Below are 17,133 nucleotides of genomic sequence, written 5' to 3'. Positions count from 1 at the left end.
TTGGATGGAATTGGGAAAAATCTATAGTGGAAGGAAACAAACCATGCAGTGGCTCTAGAAAATTGCTTCTGGGATTTTACCAGCCTGACTGATTTGCAATTAAACCCATAAGTGATAGGGAACTGCTGATCATTGGCAGTATTCAGAAGTCCATAGATTGTATTTCCTTTAGGCCAAAAGCAATTCACTGGGTTCTTTATTTTACTTCTTCTGAATTCAGAGTCTCACTATGTGATCCTGGCTGGCCTGGAAACTCATTGTGTCACTGTGTTAACTAGGTTGTCTCAAACTCAAAATGATTTGCTTGCTTCTGCCTCCCAAGTGCTAGACTTAAAGATGTGCCCTACTATGCCCAGCTGGATGATATCTTGATACCATTAGAAAACCTTTACCAATCTTCTGAGTTTCTCTTCTGTGGCACTAAAGGCTGGAGGATCAGATCTCTGATGGTGGTGGTGTATGCAGTGTGAAAGGTAGCTTGTTTTAAGTGAAGATATTTCCTAGCCATGCGTCAGTAGTTCAGTGAATCAGCTTAATGACAGATGCCCTACTTCCAACCCATACATAGTTCCATGTGAATATTTTTACTTGTCAAAATACACCTTTAATTTTAACAAATTTAAAGTACTCCGAAATTGTATCGAAGAGAGATTTAATGCATTTGACTTGTATTTATGTCACTACAATTCCTCTTCGTGAGGATAGATTAGGTCTTAATCACTTTGTGTTTCTAGGCTTGTCCAGAGGGTTTGTCACATCTTTGGGATTTTCATCAAACTATGCCCTCTTAAAGTTTACTGTAATTAAAGATGATCCTTGGTCTAGGCTTGGTGGTGTTCACTGTAATTCCAGCACTTAAGAGGCAGGAGGTGATGAGCTTAAGGTTGACCTCAGCTAGATAGTGAGACCCTATCACAAAATAATAGCCTTACACTCTCCTTGCATATTGGACGGATCTGTCAGATAGGTCCTGTCTATTTGACGCAGCCAGAGTTACTGAAGGTACCAAATACCACAGCAGTGGATTAACACTAAGCAGCACTCAAGAGATTATAAATATTGCAGTCATTGGACACAGCCATGAGAATACCTAGAAGGGATGGATGAGGAGGAAGGCTAAGTGTAATAATAAGTTCATTGCTACAGGGAAGCAGAATAAAATGTGGACAGCAGTGGTACTTGACAGTAAGTTCAAATGAGAGCATCAGACTAGAAAGTTTTAGAGGGAAAAAGTGATGTGTATGTAGTGTAAAGATTACCTATTTTTATATTTATAGAATTCATTCATTTATTTATTTACTTTGGTATTTTGAGATAGGGTTTTGCTGTGTGGTTTGGTGCCTGTCCTGGAACTTGCTCTGCAGCCTAGGCTGGCCTCAAACTCAAAGAGATCTGCCTGGCTCTGCCTCCAGAGTGCTGGGATTAAAGGTGTGCGCCGCCGCCGCCGCCGCCGCCGCCGCCGCCGCCGCCGCCGCCGCCTCCTGGTTGTGGTGGTGCACGCTAGTAGGATTTGCTGAAGGAGGCGGAGACATGGGGATCACAAGTTTGAGACCAGCCTGGGCTACACATTTTGGGGTCAGCTGTTAAAGGCTAGACGCACAATCAAAAATACTTACAGAATTTTAAGTGGGTTTAAATGTCATACATACCCATATTAAGTATGATTGAGTAAGTAATTAAAAAAAACTTTCATCCTTCGGTTGTATTAACCCGGTAATAATGTAAATGTTTTCCTTCCATAATAATATTGCAGGTAATGCTTTGATGAGAGCCCCACTGCCTCATTTTAAAAGAACATTCTTTTTTTCCCCCCCTGTAGGCTTTATGTCACCAAAGGTTGATTCTCCTGCTGTTCAGTCCACCACTACAAGTCCGGTGGTTTATACAAGACCAGCAATAAGTACTTTTTCTTCTAGTGGAATTGAGTTTGGAGAAAGTTTAAAAGCTGGATCATCATGGCAGTGTGACACATGTCTACTCCAGAACAAAGTCACAGACAATAAGTGTATAGCCTGTCAAGCAGCAAAACGATCTCCGAAAGAAACGGCTAAACAGGCTGGAACTGGGACACCAAGCAAAAGTGACAAACCAGCTTCTACATCAGGGACAGGCTTTGGAGAGACATTTAAACCAGCAGTAGGAACTTGGGATTGTGATACCTGTTTAGTGCAAAATAAGCCTGAAGCAGTAAAATGTGTAGCCTGTGAAACACCCAAACCTGGCACTGGTGTGAAACGAACCCTTACATTGGCGGTGGCTTCAGAAAGTCCTGTGACTGCTTCCTCTGCTAGCTGCACTGTGACTGCTAGTACACTAGGATTTGGAGATAAATTCAAAAGGCCTGTGGGGTCTTGGGAATGTCCAGTATGCTGTGTTTGTAATAAGGCAGAAGACGATAAATGTGTCTCCTGTATGTCTGAGAAACCAGGTATGTTTTACAGCTGTATGGAATAGTTTTGCTCATTACTTAATAGGACATTTAACTGTGAAAGTTAATAACAATCCCGCTGTTGTAAACGGTTTCAGATGAACATTTCTTTTTACACCTTAAATTTTTAAAAACTACCTTGTGGTTTACAGTAGACTACCTGTTCACTCAGAATAGTTTGTGAATTGGTTCATTCTATATTATACCTGCTTTTTCTGTGTAGTGTTATTGGAAATATTCCTCTTGTGATAAGTGACATGCTTGACAAGTGAAGATGCTGAAAGCTCAGAATGGGCAGTCTTTTTTCTCAGACCTTCATGCCTTGTCTTCTTTTGTCTGTAGAAATGAGGATGGTGAGTGGTCATTTAAAGAAGGTTCTTTAAGAGGTAGGCAGTCATGCTTTATGCTAGTGTCTGTTTTTTACTATTATTGGTGCCATCTGTAGCCATGTGCTGTCTAACAGATTGTGCAGTGATTGTAATTAATTAATTGGTAAAAAACTCGTAACTTGGTTAGAGAAGTAGAATTTTGTTTGAGGCCTTTTTTCAAAACCTTTGTTCAAAGCTAGAAGAATTACTACAGATTCATTTTAAAATTTGTTTTGGAAGTGTGTGGTAGTATGGACAGCAAGTAACATGTTTATCTTAGGAGTTAGGACTACTATTTTTGTTACGTTAGCTGTGGGTGGGTATGTAGATTACTTCTGTAATGTAAGGCTCTGTTACTAGCCAGATTCCTTGCCTGAGCTCTTGAATCATGTCCTTCTATTTCTAATTTCTTCTGGTGTCAAAAATGAGCTGTCAGAATCCTCATTCCAAAATATTTGACTCTTCCCATCTGACACCGTCTATCTCCTCACCTCAGAAAAGTCATGTAGGAAAGCAGAACTCTGAATTGACAAATGGGTAATGAAACTTTGAACTAGGAAGTAAATTATGAAGTAACAACAGAATCCCATGTTGGTAAGAAAACAACACCAGCTTTACTCTGGGCACAATGCCCTGTTACTTTTAGCAGACGGATGATTCGGTCAAATTTTAATTTTTTGATTAAATTTAATTTTTTCTTAACTAGTTTTTTGCTGGTCTAGATTTTGCGCGCGCGCGCGCGCACACACACACACACACACACACACACACACACACACACACACACCAATCTTGGCCTGGAATTAGAAGTCACCTGACTTTGCCTCCAGCCCTTGTTTTATTTTGAGGGGTGGAGGGTGGTTCTTGTGTGTATATATATTTGTCTCTGTTTGTGAGCACACATGTGCTAGCCTGCAGAAGCCAGAAGAGGGTATTGGATTCCCTGGAACTGGTGTTAGAGGTGCTATCAGGAAATGCCAATCCTCTGCAAGAGCAGCAAGTACTTTTAACTGCTGAGCCATGTTTCTATCCTCAATTTGTTTTAATTTTTAAAGTTACTCATAAGATTTATTTTCTTTGAGTGTTTTGCCTGTGTGTGTATGTGTTTTATGTATGTATGCATGCATGCGTACGTGTATGTATGTATGTTTGTATGTATTCATTCATGTGTGCTAGGTCAGAGATAAGGGCATCAGATCCCCTAGAACTAGAATTAGGAATGGTGAGCAGTGTACTTCAAGGTAGCAGAATTTGGAAGGCCATCTTAGGAAGTTTGTGTGAGTAATATAAGTGGCAGATAATGGTGATAAGGAATCAGACGGTGGAGTTGAGTAAGGGAGGATTTAGAACTGTGTATGGTTAAAGACAGATTAATTTCAAATTGCTGAAGTTGGTGTTCAGATATATATGTAGCTATATCACGAGGGACCATAGATCCTTAGGGCTGGATACAAATTTAGGAGGTCATAGGAAATAGTTTGAAGTCATGGTAGTAGGTATGAGTTGAGTGAATTGAGGAATAGGTCCTCCAGACTGAACTCTGAACTTATGGGTCTGGAGGGAATCAAACATTGGTCTTGGATGAACCAGACAGGGAAAACAGCTGTGGCAGAGTAACCTGTGAAGAAGGTGTGAAGAATAAGAGCAAGTACTCTAGTAAGGGTCCTGGTCCTAAAATGATGGTCAGGCTGGGAAGAATCCCGCAAATAGTTTCTTCTGGATGTGACAGGGTTGTTGCACTTATGAATCCTCAGTGATAGGCTGCTTGCATAAGACCCGCACAGACCATACATTTTAGTCAACATGCCAGCACAAGTGGGAGGTGGGCCTGCAAGGTCCCACCCGTCTGCTAACGGCTGCTGGGGGAGGGAGACTGTTTCCTTCTGGTCTGAGCCCCCTTGATGGGTTCTCATGTCCAAGTGGTTAGCCTATAATCATGAACATGTGGGTAATACTTAGTATGTTTTACATACATCTGTGTACAGTTATAGAAGAGGACACACATTTTTAGGGAGTCACGGGAGGACTTGGAGTGGAGGAGAGGTAGATAGGATGAAAACATTGTACTCATGAAATTCCCCAAAAGAAATGAGAAGACTCGAATAGCAGAGAATCACACAGATTGATTGTACTTGGGAAGTGCATTGGACTGGGGTCTTCGAGAAGCTTCTAAAGAGCAGGGAAGCATGGGTTTCGGGTAGAGATGGAAATGGTTACACTGGTACTGAAGCCATCAGTGAAGGTGAGACCTTGTCAGGTGTGTAGTAAGTCAATGGTTGCCAGCAGTTTTGCTGGCACAAGGAAAGAGAACACATTTTGAAATGCAGAGACTGTTCCTGTAACTATGGGAGGAGAATGACCAGGTGGAAGTTGTAGAGATCGGGACCCAGGGATGAATGGATGGCTCCTCTGAGCTCTTCCCTCTTTGACTCCCCTTCCTGTGTCAGTCTTCTCACAGACGTGTTGGTTCTGCCAAAGATTTTGCCTTCATTTTTTTCTTACACGTTTTTGTTGTCTTCCTCTTTTGCACACTGAAGATCTATCACTTTCTGGTTGTGTTGCCGTTAGTTTATCTTTATGTCCTGTAACTCAGTTACAGTAATGAATACCTACAAAATAGCATCTAGCGAGAATGTGTGAAAGTAATAGGCATGGGGCTGAATTATAAAGTAGATTATGTCTGTGGAAAAATAATTTTCAAAGCCAGAGATACATTGAGATTGACAGTGTAGATGGCCATGCATTTTGTGCATTGCCTGAAATTTACATTTTGTATTTTAGAAGTCTAATAGTTGAAGGTATTTGGACATTGTTAAGGACGTGTGGCCCTGGCTGGCCTGAAACTTGTTACATAGGCCAGACTGGCCTTGAACTCATAGAAATCTGCCTGCCTGAGTCTTAGAGTGTTGAGATTAAAGGCCATGTGCCAGCAAACTTAGCAACAATTTAGTTTTATAAACCCTAATTTTTCACACTTTCTTTTTAAATGTATTTACTGGGAATCAAATTCAGTTTCTTATTTTTGCAAGGTATGCACTTGACTGACTGAGCCATCTCTTGGTCCCTAGTTTGTGAGAATGATAGCCTACCTTTTTTTTTCTCATTCCATATGTGTCTGTGTGGGCTGGGTGCATGCATATGGTATGTGTGTCTGTGGTGGCCTGATGTTAACAGGACTCTTTTTGCCCTATCTTATTTTTTGATGCTGAGTCTCAGTAAAACTGAGAGCTTGCTAACTAGGTTGCTGTGAGGAGCCCTTGTTTTCATCTTCCAAGGCTAGAATTAGAGGTAGAGTATGCCCACCCAGCATTTGTTATGTGAGTTCTCAGGGATCGGAACTGTGGTCCTTTTGTTTATTTGCAAGCACTTGAACCACATCATCCCAGCCCCAAATTTTAACAAACAGAGAATAGTTCAAACTTGAACTTGAGAGGAGGGGTTAGGGGGTGTTTAATAGGACGGTTTAAGGAAATTAGAAAATGCATAGTCAGTGGTATTATTAAGATGGTATTATAAAAGTGAGTTCCAGGAGTTTAGGGCTACACAAAGATGATACGAGAATATAAATTAAAAATTTCATCAGTTTCTCCATTGCTTTTAGGTTCAGTATCTGCCTCAAGTAGCAGTCCTGCATCTGTCTCTCTGTCTTCTGGAGGCTGCCTAGGATTGGATAAGTTCAAAAAACCTGAGGGAAGCTGGGACTGTGAAGTGTGCTTAGTGCAGAATAAAGCAGACTCTGCCAAGTGCATAGCGTGTGAAAGTGCAAAGCCAGGCACAAAGTCAGAGTTCAAAGGTAAGACGTTGGTGAAGACGCCCCAATGCCTAGTTAAAAGTGAAGTGTTTTTAAGGTACCTGTTCTCGGAGTAATTATGTAAAATGCGACATGATCCTTGGGAGTTTTTGTGTGTGTTTTGTTTTTTACTGTTACTGTGGATGTTGGTCAAATCAAATTAGTTGCACCTCAGCATCATGATGCTGCCTGTGTATCTTGGTAAGAAACTTTGTGTTACTCAGTTTCCAGGTTTGGGTATGAACTTGACTCTGACATGATTACCACCCATAGGATTTTACTGTAAGTCATTTAGCCTCTGAGTATGTCTTGAGTACAAGGGAACTCTTAGCAGGCATGGTGGCATGCATGTCATCTAGCATTTACATCACCCAAAAGCCCAGCCTTCTCAGTATTTTAATACATAAAAGTAAAGGAAGAGCCTCACATGGTCACTGATGCTAAATATATGGAGGCTGGTATTTTCAGATTTTGACAGCTCATTTGAGGTCTTCCATGTAGAGTTTGAAGTTGTGGAAAAACTTAGAAAAGGGAATATTTTAGAAATTTTAGATCTGAAGATCAGGGAATCTCTGAATGAAGTTAGCCTCCAACAGGGGAATGTGGAGGGATTTCTATAGGGTAGGCTTTTTTTAGAATTTAGTGGCCTTCAAACATTGTAAATCAAAAGTCAAAGCTTTGATCACACCCACTTTATGTTAGTTTACATGACTGAAAGTTTTTTTTATGTTAGTCTACAAGATTGGCATCATTGATAGTTTATCTGAGGATAAAAGTTCATAGAAAAGCTTGGCTGTCCTTTATTTTTATTTATGGGTGAGTAATGTGTGTCTGCCTTGCCACCTTCTAATAGGCCTTGTTTTGAATCAGTCAAGTACTTCATACTCCGTTTCTTAGCAACAGAAAAGCACCTTCGAAATAGACTTTGGTCTTAATCACTATAATGATGTTTATCTTTATAAATATTGCTTAATTTCATCTTTTTAATGCTAAATTTTTTTTTTGTTTTTTGGGGGGTAGTTTCGAGACAGGGTTTCTCTGTGTAGTTTTGGTGTCTCTCCTGGATCTCACTCTATAGACCAGGCAGGCCTCGAACTCACAAAGATCCACCTGTCTCTGCCTCCTGACCGCTGAGATTAAAGGCGTGCACCACCACCGCCCAGCTCTGCTAAATATTTTTAAATGCTTCTGTCAACAACACAATATTTAAAAATTGTGATCAAGGGTAACAGAAAATTTATCTCCTAACTCTACTGGCTCTTTTTCACCTTTTTGTCTCTGCTAACCATGGCTAGCGCAGTGCTGTACCTTATGAAAGTGCTTTCTCCCGGTCCTAAGCATACTCATTGCCATTCGAGTTATTCTGATGTCCTTTTTTGTCGCAATGTTGTATATCACCTGCCTTTTCTGTTCGTCTTAGTTTTTCTCCCAGTTACTTTTGGCGTGTCTTGTTTTTCATCCTTTATTTATAGTTGCCTGGACCTCACAGCATCTTGTGTGCCTGAATTTATTATAAGATGAATTCCAGCCCTAAAACTGTTGAGTCTCAGAGGGTATATATATGAGTTAGATGTTTTTGTGAACATTGATAGATTATATTCCAACAGTTTGGATGCTGGTTTGGATCTCTCCCTACAGGATAGGGAAGTGCCTATTGTCCTAGCATCCTCACTGACACGTGTTCTATCACAGTTCTAGACCTTCCAGTCTTAGAGATGGGAGTGGCATATAAGCCTTTTTAGAGTTGTCCTATGATGGGGCTTGCAGGGGTTATATTTGCTAGGATGACCATATTAATTTGGTGTCTCTGTGTTTTCTATTTTTGAAGGCTTTGGGACATCTTCATCTTTAAATCCAGCACCCTCGGCCTTCAAATTTGGTATTCCATCAGCCTCTTCTGGACTTCCTCAAACTTTTGCAAGCACTGGAAATTTTAAATTTGGAGATCAGGGAGGATTCAAATTAGGCACTGCATCTGACTCTGGGTCTACAAGCTCCATGAATACAAACTTTAAATTTTCTAAACCAACTGGAGATTTTAAATTTGGAGTGTCTTCTGATTCCAAACCTGAAGAAATTAAAAATGACAGCAAGAATGATAGTTTTAAGTTTGGATTTACTTCTGGCTTAAGCAACTCAGCTTCTTCAGCTCCATTTCAGTTTGGGGTATCTACTCTTGGGCAGCAAGAAAAGAAAGAGGAGCTCCCTAAGTCTTCATCTGCAGGCTTTAGATTTGGTTCGGGAGTTAGTAACCCCCCTACTGCTGCTACTGACACCACAGTGACCTCAGAGAACAAGGGCACCTTCAACTTTGGAACCATAGAAACTAAGAGTGTCTCAGTGACTCCTTTCACATACAAGGCAACAGAATCAAAGAAAGATGATTCTTCTGCCACCAAGGGTGGCTTCCCATTTGGTAAAGTGGAGTCTGCCTCTTCTCCATCTGCCTCAGTGTTTGCTTTGGGAAGGACAGAGGAGAAACAGCAAGAACCTGTTACTTCTACTTCTCTGGTGTTTGGAAAGAAAGCCGACAACGAGGAGCCAAAGTGTCAACCAGTATTTTCCTTTGGAAATTCAGAGCAAACCAAAGATGAGAGTTCTTCCAAGCCGACATTCAGTTTCAGTGTGGCAAAACCATCTGTGAAAGAGTCTGAGCAGCTGACCAAGGCCACCTTCTCATTTGGAAATCAAACCAGTACTACAACTGGTAAGTGCCAAAAAATTTAGTTTTGGCAAGTCACGTTTGATACCTTGACATGCAGGAAGTCAAAGAGGGCCAGAAAATAATGGAGGATATTGGTTTTGAAAGTCTTGAGGAAAGAGCTCAGGTTTTTCTGTTTTAATTGAACCAAATACCCATGGTTCTGATGGGATATCTACAGACCTATTTTTGAGAAATACAGCTGTAATAGAAAGTGCAGAATAGGGGGCACTTTATATATGTCTTTCTGTAACTACCTGTAAACAAAAATTTAACATAAAATTTTCCCTGACAGCATGCATCAATTATAAAATGTCCACATTCCATCTATTGTACAGCACTGGACCTGAGAACTGGGGAAGTAGAAAGAGTTTTTCAGGTTGTAGATTCATGATTACCATGGAAAAATTAAAGATTTGTTCCAAGTTGACAATCAGTAGTTGTACAGCCATAACCATGACTTGTATTTGCTAAGCTTTCTAATTTCCAAAGGCAGCGATGCTGAATAAGTATCAGAGCATAGAAGATGAACTCATTCCAGTTCTTAAGCTAAGCTACTTCTGAAATTTGTAGGGAAAGTGCATGAATGCACAAGGAATTTGAGAAGTATGGTAGGCACGCAGGCATTAATTAATGGTCCAGTGACAGCGACAGCAAAGGGAATAGATGTGTACATTGTTAATTTAGGGTGCCACAGTAGTGACATTGTGTACTAGTTAGGAGGGGTTAGCAAATGCTCAAGTCCAGTCAGTGCTGTGAGGAGGTTGATTTGTTAGGGTGCCGCTGCTGTAATAAGACAAAACTGAACAGCCAGACACATAAAAGTGCACCTACTTCCATTGTCTGAATTTGGTTTATGAATACAATATCAAGTTAGATTTGGATGTGAGGCTCTGTGTATTTCCCATTCAATTTATATACATAGCCACAGGACTTTTTATTTAATGTTGAAAGAAGACAGGTGCTTTGACATTTCAATGTGATAATAGATGTTTATTTGATGAGTCAGACTATATAAAAATAATCTTAGTTTATATTATAGGACAATTTTTTAGGCAATTTGTTCTTAAGGATTTATGTTTGTTTCTCAATTATTGTTTTGCAGATCAAGGTGTAGCAAAGCCAGTTTTTAGCTTCTTGAACAGCAGTTCCTCTAGTTCAAGTGCACCAGCCACTTCATCCAGTGGTGGCATATTTGGTAGTTCCACCTCTTCCTCCAACCCTCCTGTGGCAGCCTTTGTGTTTGGACAGGCCAGCAATCCTGTCAGCAGCTCTGCCTTCAGTAACTCTGCAGAGTCAAGTACATCTCAGTCTTTGTTATTTCCTCAAGATAGCAAAGCAGCCACCACCACATCCAGCACTGGCTCAGCTGCCCCTCCCTTTGTGTTTGGACAAGGAGCCAGCAGTAACAGCACTGCATCCTCTGGCTTCAGTTTTGGAGCTACCACATCAAGCTCTTCAGGTACTTCAGTGATAGGAGGGGAAAGTGGATTTCATAGTTGAATTGGTTTTGCTCTAAGTGTGCCAGTGGCAGCACATTCTTGCAGGTTGTAATCTTCTTAAGTGGCCTGATTGCCTCTAAGTCACCTGTATCTGGAATGTAGTAAGTTTTCATCTGTGGGGAAGTATGCAGTTTATGTTCAGGTTAATGAAATATATTTAACTCTTAAGAACAATTTTTTTCAAGCTGGGCATGGTAGTACATGCTAAAATGTAAGTACTGAGGAGGCAGAGGCAGTTGGTTCTCTGTGAGTTCAAGGCCAGCCTGAACAGCTAAGGCTGCACAGAGAAACCCTGTTTCAAAAAAAATAAAGAAATAAATAAATCTTTTTTTTTTTTTAAGATTTATTTATTTATTATGTATACAGCATGTATGACTGCAGGCCAGAAGAGGGCACATGGTTGTGAGCCACCATGTGGTTGCTGGGAATTGAACTCAGGACCTCTGGAAGAGAGCAGTTAGTGCTCTTAACCTCTGAGCTATCTCTCCAGCCCAAAAATGAATCTTAATTGTAGGAAGAATATATAATTTTTCCAAGTTGCCTTTTGACATGTCAAATTCTTGAGCAGCTAGATAGTGATAGTTGTTGTAGGATGTGAGTTCTCACACAGTGATGCATAGGAAGTCGTACATCATTTTAGAAAAAAAACTGTTGAACCTACGCTGCAAAGTGAGTTCCAGGGTAGCCCGAGGAACAGTATAAGATCCTATCTTAAGTACACTTCTCCTCCTAGTAAAAGATTGTTGGTTGCAAAGGTGGAGAGTATTGTTATTTGAAGTTTTTGTTAAACTTGTTATAGTAAATAGTATCATTGTTCTAACCATTCAAAGCCTTGTGATCAAGGTAAGAGTCTGGAAAGTGGCTTGAAATTGGTATGTGAGTTTAGAGTTTCTCAAGGGTGATCTCACTACAAACCTTGATATTGTTGATTTAAGAATTTCTTGGTCTCCAGGATCCTCCTTTGTATTTGGCACTGGACATTCAGCACCATCTGCCAGTCCAGCATTTGGTGCTAACCAGACCCCAACGTTTGGACAAAGTCAAGGTGCCAGCCAGCCTAACCCTCCAAGCTTTGGCTCGATATCATCTTCAACAGCACTGTTTTCTGCTGGTTCCCAGCCCATACCACCACCTACTTTTGGGACAGTGTCAAGCAGCAGCCAGCCTCCTGTGTTTGGGCAGCAGCCTACTCAGTCTGCATTTGGCTCTGGGACAGCTCCTAATTCCAGTAAGTTGTGCAATGACACTTGGTATCTATACTTTGAGTCTGGTATCTTAAAATAATGTTTTTCTTTTAAACCATGAATGTATCCTATTTTCTAATGTTTTATATTTAACACAACATTGAAGTGTGGTGTTTAACATTCACGTATAAAACATTGCAGAATGTTCGTCACTGCATTTGGTGGCATTAGTGTGCACTGAAAGTGTTTCTTCCTCTAACTTGGTGTGGCCTGTGTTCCACCCCATTTCTCTAGCTGCAGTGTGGCAGTGCTTTGATGTCCTTTGGGAAGGGAGTCAAGGACCTTACTTGTGATGAGTTGTCTCATGGCACTGGGATAATGCTTCCGGTTCCCTCTGCATAGCTCATCAAAAGTTCTTGGGGCTTTTTAAACACAACTGATTGCACCGTATTTTAATTTGCTCTTTCTAATAGAAATACGATCTCATGAAAGAGTCAGTGTGGAAGCTTACATGTGTGTACAGACAGCCGAAGGCCACATGCGATCAGAGGCCATTTTGATCATAGTCCTCTTTCTTTGCTCTGTGACCATTGTTCTTTCTCTCTGTCAGTTGGACTCTTAATATTTACTGATAACTCTAGAAAACAAAGTTTTGCCTGATACTTACCTATACAAGTGGGCTCTTGATGTATGCAGTCTTGCTTGCTTCTTTGGCTCTTAAATTTTACATGCAGTGCTGTTGCATAATGGTTTTGTCACTGCTGCAGAGTGAATCACTGAATGGCGTGTCTATCTATTTGCTGTTGAGTGGTAGTCAGTTTGGGCTGTTAGGAAATATTGTTTTGCATGTTACAGAGGGGAGGATATTGATCTTTGGGGAGCAGACGTGTTTCTCTTAGTGATGCACTTTGAATAAAAAGGTATGCCTTGCATTTAAAAGGTATTTATTACAAACTTACTACTGGGGTATACCAGTTCACATGCTGCTACTGTTGGATGACAAGTATCATTCATATTTAGGTCCTATGTAGTTTCCCTTTTTGTGAATTCTTTGTTTGGTTATTGGTTTCTAAAGGTTCATCTTGTATTCTCTATTTGTACTTCGCTCATGTGTGCCCTAACATTTCTCCTGTTTTGTGACAGCCCTGGCTGGCCTTTATATCAGAGATTTCTCTCCCTTCTGCATCCTGAGTGCTGGGACTAGAGGCGTGCATCACCACGCCTTGCTAAGATCTTAATTTTTCACATGTTTAATATGTCCAGGTCAAAGTCAATCTTAAACAACACTGCGTCATTAATGGGATATTTCTGCTTAATTTGTATAGGTTCTGTTTTCCAATTTGGCAGCAGCACTACAAATTTCAACTTCACAAACAATAATCCATCAGGAGTGTTCACATTTGGTGCAAATCCCAGCACGCCTGCAGCCTCAGCCCAGCCCTCAGGTTCAGGGGGCTTTCCATTCAGCCAGTCTCCAGCATCATTTACTGTGGGGTAAGAGATGATTTTATTTCATTGAGAATTGACATTGGTAAAGGTGTCTGTTTCTGAAAGTAAATCAGGCCGTAATATAGTTTGGGTTATAGTAAACATTACCCAATATTAGTTTATGATATTGTAATTTTGAGGATTGAGTTATAATGTGAGACAAGAGCAGCAAGTTATAGGCCAAGCATAGCAGAAGGTGTTTACTTGTAACAACAATATTTTCCTTACTTTCCTCCTCATTTTATTGCTGGCCATGTTAAGTGGTTATGCGCCCTCTGTTTGTCCTGAACATTATGTCACATAATGTTTTATTTTTCACAGGTCAAATGGGAAAAATATGTTCTCTTCTTCCGGAACTTCAGTTTCTGGTCGCAAGATAAAGACTGCTGTTAGACGCAGGAAATAAAGGTCACAAAGGTGTTCATACCCAACAGTTTTATCAACAGCTGGTGCCTGCTTTCAGATACTGGATTGTACTACATGCTGGGCTTATCTGAAGTCAGATCTGTCTAAGGATTTCTTTAATTTTGGAATTGTACTCTTTTTCTCTTTATGGAAGTCCCATTCCCATATCCCATTCTCTTTTGAAAATAATAGCTAGACTGATGACTTGATTCTTCAGCAGAAACATTTTATGATCCAGCACATTATTCACTGATTGGCATAGTCTGGCTGTACCCAGGAATAGAGCCTGCACGGTGAATGGCTTTGTATAGATCCTGTCTGCACCGCTATGTGTGTTGATAAAGCGTTAATGGAACGCATTGAAATTGTAATTATATCTGGGGAATTCTGTATAGATTAGAATCCTGTATAGATTAGAGGACTTTGAAATGAATGATTTCTATGCGGAGTTTGTGGTGGTGTATGTGTGAAGTGAGTTGGATGTATTGTGCACAGGAAAATTCTGATAGAGAAAGCCTGATTAAAGAATGGTCTATACTAAGGACTTGTTAGATCTAGTTCATTCTCCATTTAATAAGTATATGCTATTTCTATATTTTCATTCTATCGACTGTCTTGCCTTTTTCATTATTTTATTATGAAACTTCTGTAAATACAATATTGTTTCTGTACTTTTTTGGCATAACATAAATCTGTGAACTTGAAATTTTAATTTTGTGTTAGACATATTTTTGTTGTTTGTTTAGTCATGTCTCAGATTTTATTATGTAAATCCCATTATTCAAAGTTGCCTAAATCCATTTGGAAATCTTTAAAAAAAAATTGGGGATTCTTAAAGTTGAAATTATTGGCTTTTCTGATCCAGTTTTGTTTGGACCAAAAACCAGTATTGTACAAAGTATTAAGCATATATTTTTATATTTACTGAAATGGACTGTGGTGACTTTGGATAATAAGGAAAAGTTTAATATTAAAGCCATGTTTATTACCGTATAATTAACATGTTAAACCATGGGATAAATGCCATCAATAAAACTTTATGAAGCACGTTTTGCTAATAGTTCTCATAGTGAAGGCACAAAGTGTTAATGGGAAGGGTGGCTGATTAGAAATCCCAAAGAGTATAATCAGGCAAGGCCCAAGAATGACCAGTTTGCAGTATACAGTAGAGCCTCTGCTTTCTGCCTACTGCTATCTTTTTAAGTTGTGTATGTAGCACCCCTTTAAAAGTTGAAAATAAACACAGAACCCTTTGTTTGTACTTTTAGCTTCCCTGCTAGGTTATCTAGGCAATGTTTATTGCTCACCTTCTTGGAGATATGGGGTGGGGTTGGGGATTTAGCTCAGTGGTAGAGCGCTTAAGGGCCTGGGTTTGGTCCTCAGCTCCGGGAAAAACAAAACAGTAACAGGCCTTTTACTGCATTGCTTGTATGACTAGACTTTTTGCTCACTTAAGGTCTAGGAAAGAACTCTTGGGCCAGCATGTCATACTTTTTGTCTTCATTGTAATTAAGGGTGGGCATTTATTGTTTGTGCTTAATTTGTCACACTTCAGGTTAGTTTACATTGAGAATTTCTAATGTTTTGTCCTCATGAAAAGATGTTTTTCTTACTAAGATAGCTTAAGCCATCACATGATTTGAGGGTAGAGCTTTGTTTTTCTAATGTTCTCTTTAATATTTACCTGACACCTAACGCTGTTTAGAGCCTGGTGGTGAATGCTGGAAGAAGTAAACTGGGAACCTATCTGACCTCACAGGCCAATTCTTAGCCATGATCTAGGTTCAAATAACTGCAGCTTAATAGGGCATACTCTTCTCTAAAATGTGTAGGAAATAATTTTGTATCCCCCCTTTTTAAAAGCAGGCTATTAAAGTCCTACTAAGGCTAGTTTGTGAAAATTGGGTTTTGTTTTGTTTTGTTTTTTTTTTTGGTTTTCCAGTCTAAAACTGTTCAGATCTTGAGACTTGGTTCTTGGGTTGCATGTAGTTTCCAGTCATGGTGGCAGCCCCATCTCTGGGCCTGTCTCTCCTCCGGCCCAGCAGTGGTAAACACTTCATTGGATTGGTCGAGATTGAGAGTGCTTATTAGTGGGATGTGTAAGTGTATGTTTTAGGGCATATCCCCAGAGATTGACAGACTGGTTTTAGATAATAGTCTATCATCAGGTCTGGGTATGTCACTTTAAGCATTTAAGTGTTGGGTTGTTTATAGTGATTATAATTTCAGGCCTTAAGGAAAAAAATGTAATTTAGACAAATTCCTTTTTACAACTGATGAAATGGTTTATTACTACAACTAGCATTTTTATAGGAAAGATTTAACCTGGGAACTTGTCTTCATTGTTATACAAGCTTCTTTGGGCTTGTATAAGGATTGAAATTCAATGGAAACCAACACTTAACAATTTTATAAAGGGTAGCATGAAGATCTTCTATAGCAACTATATGATGAATTTAGTCATAACCCTTATTTCTTTGTAATATGGGGCTATCCCTCCCCTTCTCACTTTGTTTTTATTCCTCCAAAAATCCACTGTAGTCCCCAAATACAGTTTGTAGCTTGGCTTAGAATAGTAAATTGTCCGGAGCAACACTTTGACCTGGCTGCATTAAATAAAGTTTGTACATATACCCTTTAATGTCTAAAGATAGGGTCACACTGTAGCCCAGGCTGGGATTAAATTTGTAGCAATTCTCCTGTGTCAGCCTCCTGATTTCTGGGTTTACAGGTAACGTCCACAATCAAGTTACTGCCTTTCTTGAAAGGCATTTCATAAGGACTAGTTTATAAAGGCTTTTCCCATTAAGACTGAGTTTAAATCTAGTCATCTGATTGTTGTAATGCTAAAGGCTCTGAGTGCCTACCAGTGAGTTTAACCTGTACTTTTAAAATTTTTCATAGGTGTTTGGATAATGCAGGGTCTTACATATTCAAGACAAGTGTTATCAGCCCCATTAGTTTAATACACCGATGTTGCTGTTTGTTTTCTTAGTAAAACTTGTCAAAGAAATAAGCAAAGACAGATAACACTGTTGACATTTATTGAGACAAAAATACAAACTGGTGACATACAAATATTAAAAATAGAATGTTGAGTTTTATTTATAGGTGGATCATTAGATAACTGTTTGCAGGACAAGCCCTACTATAGTGAACTACAAGGAAGTATGCACATACCAGCTGAAATGAGAATCTTCACCCAGGCCACGAGTAAGAACTTTGGTCTTTGGTTATGTGAATGGAAGGTTGCAAGAGCTGAAACAG

At 39.7% G+C, this 17,133-nt stretch overlaps 1 protein-coding gene across 2 annotated transcripts in view; it reads left to right on the top strand.

Moving 5' to 3' along the window:
• The window catches only part of Nup153 (nucleoporin 153), a 54,639-nt gene extending 39,512 nt beyond the window's left edge, over positions 1-15,127 (top strand). For both annotated transcript variants that reach the window (XM_036187097.1, XM_036187096.1), the window contains 7 exons: positions 1,820-2,428; positions 6,398-6,589; positions 8,415-9,293; positions 10,393-10,749; positions 11,742-12,017; positions 13,299-13,467; positions 13,783-15,127. In XM_036187097.1, coding sequence (XP_036042990.1) covers positions 1,820-2,428; positions 6,398-6,589; positions 8,415-9,293; positions 10,393-10,749; positions 11,742-12,017; positions 13,299-13,467; positions 13,783-13,867 — 2,567 coding nt within the window. In that variant the 3' untranslated portion in view covers positions 13,868-15,127. The remainder of the gene's footprint in view (positions 1-1,819; positions 2,429-6,397; positions 6,590-8,414; positions 9,294-10,392; positions 10,750-11,741; positions 12,018-13,298; positions 13,468-13,782) is intronic.
• Positions 15,128-17,133: the final 2,006 nt, after the last annotated feature.

Source organism: Onychomys torridus, chromosome 5 (genome assembly GCF_903995425.1).
Source record: "Onychomys torridus chromosome 5, mOncTor1.1, whole genome shotgun sequence".
Classification (NCBI taxonomy): domain Eukaryota; kingdom Metazoa; phylum Chordata; class Mammalia; order Rodentia; family Cricetidae; genus Onychomys; species Onychomys torridus.
Note: the sequence above shows the minus strand (reverse complement) of the source record. Positions and strands in the feature narration are given on the sequence as shown.